The 5,554-nt window shown below is 34.2% G+C and overlaps 1 protein-coding gene across 2 annotated transcripts in view; it reads right to left on the reverse strand.

Annotated features, from left to right (window-relative positions):
* rrp36 (ribosomal RNA processing 36) overlaps positions 1-5,279 on the reverse strand; it is a 6,418-nt gene extending 1,139 nt beyond the window's left edge. Inside the window, exons 1-6 of one of the 2 annotated variants that reach the window (XM_024289257.2) lie at positions 5,166-5,279; positions 3,353-3,724; positions 926-1,058; positions 740-806; positions 563-667; positions 403-477 (exon numbers count right to left, since the gene is read on the reverse strand). In XM_024289257.2, the coding sequence (XP_024145025.1) occupies positions 403-477; positions 563-667; positions 740-806; positions 926-1,058; positions 3,353-3,698 (726 nt within the window). In that variant the 5' untranslated portion in view covers positions 3,699-3,724; positions 5,166-5,279. The other variant, XM_024289258.2, reaches the window with a different exon arrangement.
* Positions 5,280-5,554: the final 275 nt, after the last annotated feature.

The following is a 5,554-nucleotide window of genomic DNA, read 5'->3' on the forward strand; positions in this document are numbered from 1 at the left end:
ATTGATTACAAATAATAATTAATAAAATTATTTAAATAAATAGAAATTACAATAAAATAAAAAAAATCTAATAAAAAAGGATTGTTGATTGATTATTAATAATAATAATGATGGAAAATAATTAAATAAATACAAAATTATGAAAAAAATAATTACAAAAAAGGACATCTATATATATAATAAAATGGACACATTATAAAAGGATTGTTGATTGATTAAAATAATAATATAAATAATAAAAAAATAACATAAAATAATAAAAATAAAAACACACATTAAAAAATATATGATAGAATTAAAGAAAAATAAGAATTGTTGATTGATTTGTAAATCATTGATCTGGATTGCAGCTTCAGCAACGATCCAGTCCGACCTACCGACTGGACAGCGCTAAACACTCACCAGCCTCTTGAGCAGGAACTGCAGCTTCTCCTTCTGGCCGTTCCTCTTCGTCTTCTTCAGCTTCTTCTGGATGATCTGCACACAAACAGCGTAAAGCTCCTCTGTGCTCCAGCGGCAGAGCATCACGTCTGACCTTTCATCCAGCAGAGGGCGCCCTCACCTCCTTCTCTCTCTGTTTGATGTCACTGATGAACTTGTACGTTTGCTCGTAAATTTCCGGTTTGTATTCTCCTGACAGGTCATCGAATCGCGGATCTCTGACCACCTAAAGCAGAAACAAACATCCCTTCAGACTGGTAAAGAACATGAAGTGGACTCTAGAGTTCTCCTGACGTACTGGTTTCTTGATCGGGACGACCTGTCGCAGGAACGGCGCCGGCTTCTTGGCTGAGATCTCCATGGGCCTGAAATCACCGACACATCATAAGGAATACCAGCTGAAACAGTCCACTAGTAATACACATTAATAACGCCTCATCTTCACCCCACACACGTATCCATGGCAACCCAGAACCTCCTTCACCTGTTCTTGTTCAGACGTTTCTTCTTGCTGCTCCTCGGACTCCTGCTGCTGTCGAAGGCCACCTCGTTGAAAACTTTGGTTCCCACTTTGTTCTGAAGCTTCAAGATCTCCTCAAAGGACATGGTGGACATTTCTGGAAGGAGAACGGAGAGGACAGAGGAAAAACAAACTAAATAAAATACATAAAGTGTTTATTCTGTTAATCAACAGAAGGAAGGACATCATTGTCAAACTAATTCATGTTAAAATTATTTTTATTTGATTTATTTTTATTGTTTTGACCTCTTTTTGTCTGTTAAACTTCAAAGTTATGATTTTAAAGTGCTTTCTCGTGTTTTGAAGAAATGAAAATTTTCATTTTAACCAGTTTTTCTTCATAATTTTGTTTGCTGCATTAAAAGAAATGCTACAAAAAAAAGAAAAAAAATTAGTAAAATGATTTACAGGGATGTTCACATTTGATGCAATATCAGTTCATTAAGTCTTTGAAATAATTATAGTTTATTTTTCCTGCTCATTTAATTTTTATTCATGGTTTCAGCTTTGTTGATGAACATTTGAGGAGACGTTACTGAAATAAACTGAATTTAAAAGTGATGCCCAGACAAATTTGTGCGTTCATACAAGTGGCCCAAAGTTTGGTAATAATGAGAATTAAAATGCTGGTAAAGACACTAATTTAAAGCCTTCAGTAACATAAAAAATAATAAAAAAAACCCCACAGAAATGATGAAACTTTACTGCTGCTTCTGCAACATCACAAAGTTTAACAACATTTCAAAAAGTCAAATAAGCAAAAACAGAGTCAATGGTTGTTTCTGACCCACAATGAAAAGTTCTGGTTCTATTCTAAACCAGCATTTGTGAAAATTTTAATCTGTGGCTCCAGTGATTTCTTAGTGTTGTCAAATGTGATATTTTAAAGAATAATTAAATGTCTGTGTCATATAATAAACCTCTAAAATAAACATGAAGGACATTTGACTGGAGCCGATCCCATGAAATGTCAGACGATCATAGAAGAAAACGGTTTCTAAATAATATCTACTTTTTTTACTGCAAACATTAATAATTTTAGACAGATGGAACTCTAAAGATAAGACAATAAAAATCTGACTGAAATGATTTTAAACTTTGAGGTTCAAATTTAGAGAATAACAGTGACATCTGGTGGCCACCTGATGCAACAGCAACCATCAAATCTCAACGTCAACAAGAAAAGATCAGAAAAAAACAGCCTGGTCACCATCTGTTCATGTGATGTGATTTTTTTTAGTATTATTTTTATACAACAATTAAAAATAGAAGTTTCTTCTTCTAAACCATTAAGCACTAGAGAGTGAAAATAAAAACCTGATTCACAAACTCAAAGAATTGTAAGTTAAACCACTGGATCACAGAAAACGAAAAGGAAAAAAAACTGGAAACTAATGAGGTTTAGAAATTTACAACTATTTAACAAAAAAAAAAAATGAAGACTAGAATAAATAGATGTTTCAAGAATAACACGTGCTTGTTAAAAAAAGAATCCAGTGAAAAACGAGTTTTAGTTTTATCTGTTTAGCACACAGCTCTCCTCCTCAACTCAGTTCTGTTTAAACATCAATGCAGCAGAAAGGAAAAACGCTAAGATCAGCTACAAATACGCTTTCTACAAAACAATTTTAAAATGTTCAGAGACGTCAGAACCCGAAGCTTTAACCCTGCAAACACAGATGCTCTGTTCCCGTCTGCGGCAGAGACACAAAAACACCCAGAAGGTTTTCCATAAGGAGCAGAAGATGTTGCTTTTCTGATCACCAACAGATTAAAAAAGTTTTCTGGTGTCTGAGAAAAAAAGGAATTGTTCTTCATGACATAAATACAAAAAAACAAGCTGATCCTTTCAGATATTTATCATTTTGGTGTTTAGCTAACATTTCAGCTGCTTGCTAGCTGTTTTGGCTAACTTAGTTTCAGTTTTTTTAGGATAATTTGGCATTTAACAAATATTTTAGCTGGCTATCAGATTCAGGGTTTTCAGCTATTGACTTCAGTGATTTCAGCTATCAGCTTCAGCATTTTTAGCTATCAATTTCAGCATCTTCGGCTGCCAAATTCAGCTTACAGCATTCACTCTAGCATTATCACAGGTAATGCTATGTATCTATAGTTTAGCTAGTTTAAATCTAATGATGGTTAACATTTGTGTTTTAGATCCACTTTATGAAAGACTTAATTAGTCAGCTAATCGGAAACAAATAATCATTGATTAGTCGACTATTAAAATAATCGTTTGTGGCAGAACTATTCCGCAAGGTTTTTTTATTGCCGGAATAGAACGTGTAAATTCAGAAAAAAATAAAGAAAAACATATTTTCTGATATCTTCAGAACTTTTAAACAAAAAAATTCTTGACTCAAAAGTTAAAACAGTAAACTCTCTCACCCTTTCTGAGGTCTTCTTTTGTCTGGATCTGACTGCTGCCACCCTCATCACAATCTTCATCATCATCTTCATCACTGTTTTCATCGTCATCACTCAAGTCCTCCTCTAAAGATTTACTAACTCCACCTTCGTCCACTCCATCCTCCTCTTCTTCTTCTCCACTCTCTGATTCCTCCAAGTCTCCATCCTCTTCATCATGGTCTTCCTCCTCTTCCTCAGCACTATGGTCGCCATCCTCAATCCTTCCACTCTCTCCCTCCCTGCTAGTGAGGAGGGCAAAGTTCTTCTCCACATCAGAGTCTTCATCATCGCTGCTCGCCACCATCATCTTTTTTTTGTCTCCCATGTTCTGTTCTGTATTTTTTAAGGATCCTGCAGAAAATAAAACACAAACTGTTAATCTGTGTTTATTTAAAGACCCACTCCAATAAAAAAAATCATGTTTTTGGTGTTTTTAACATGTCCTGGTAGCATTTTTCTCATGAAATATAAAATAATTTAAGATTAAAACTGTGTTTTTGAGTATTTCTCCGCTTACTCCACTTACTCCACAGTCCACACCAACAGTGTGGACAACTGGCAAATCCCTGATGAGATCCTGCCACTCAGCAGAAAATATGTCTTGACAAATGACATGAGCTTTTTGATTTTGGATAAAAACGACATAACCAGAATTAAAAGACCACTCGCTGGTAATGCTTTGAAAATAGAAAAAATATACAGTTGGAGTGGGATTTTAGGCAAATAATCTAAAGATTCCAACCCAAACCTAAAGTTCCCGGTGCAACTAAAACGGCGAGCAACATTGAGAAGAACATGAATCTAGTCATCTACCAGTGGATGTATCAGCCAGCACATTTTCTACATAGAAATTAAGCTTTTTATCGTCAAAAAAATACCACAAGAACGTGTTAAAAACACCAAAATCACAATTCTCAATGAAACGAGTCTTAAAAAAATGTTGACTAGTTCAATGAGGAAAAGTAAATATGACTAAATATGTTGATAAATGTTAGAGATAAACTGGAAAAAAGTTCTGCTGTTAAAAGCCTGTTTACAAGATAGAAAAAAAACCTAAATGTAGAACTGTCAGCAGCTGATAATTTACGTTAATTTTACAGATTTATTTTGTTTTTCAAAGGAAATTTTAAAAAAGCATGTTAGAAAAAATATGCAATTTAGAACATCATCTGATGCATTTGTAGTAGAATCTGGTTTACATGAGCAGCTCGACTACAGAGCGTTGACATTTATTGTTTTACTTTGATTATACTGTCAATGCTACAGAGTGAAGCATCTATAGGACTTTGGTTAAATATCAACAGTGTTTGCAGGTCAGCAGGATTTATGTCAGAGTGAAACTCCTTAAATTATTTCAAAATCCCATTTATCAAATGTATACAGACTTCTCTTTATACAGTCAAAAGTAGAGTTCTCTATATACAGTCAATGGTTCCATTTAACACTAATAATCCACGATTTAAGATCGCAGGTGACTCCTTCACTGACTTAGTATTTGACGGCTAACATTTGACAAAGTAAACTACTAGTGAACTTAATATTTTGAACATTAGAAGAGGCAAAAAATATGACTGTCTATTCTTAACGTATCGTCTGACTAGCATCCCTAACTCTCAGGGTAAACAACTTCTTCATTATTAAAAGATACGTTAAGAGTCGATTCTATGGAAGCTAACCTACCGGAGATGCTAGCTTGTTTATAGACGCTAAAATGACACAGAGCGCGCGCGGCTTTACTTTACCTGTAGACGCTAGACTACATTCTCCTGTGGTTTAATAACATGTATCCTACCTGATGTGGAACAATAATTAGAGTCGAATTGGACGGAGCCTCATTCCCCCACGTGTGTTTATGTATTTCCTTTGCGTTACTCACAGGAAGTAAAATGAAGTGTTTCCGGTTTCAAAGTAAAGGCACGAATGTTTTATTTTTCTTCTTTTTTTATGCAGAAATTGTGACTAATAAAAAGTAAGACAAACAATATAAAAACATAAATATGGGGCATCAGTGCATCCAATTTGAAAAACCCTAATATATATATGGATGTAAAAAAAAAATGACCAAAAAATAACTTTTAGTAAATGCCAACGTTTATTGACATATTTGTATTCATGCATAGAATGGAGGACACATTTAATTTAAAATTCCTCAAAAGGATTTCATTAACTTCCTAAAAAAAG

Source organism: Oryzias melastigma, linkage group LG1, assembly GCF_002922805.2.
Source record: "Oryzias melastigma strain HK-1 linkage group LG1, ASM292280v2, whole genome shotgun sequence".
Taxonomy (NCBI): Eukaryota; Metazoa; Chordata; class Actinopteri; order Beloniformes; family Adrianichthyidae; genus Oryzias; species Oryzias melastigma.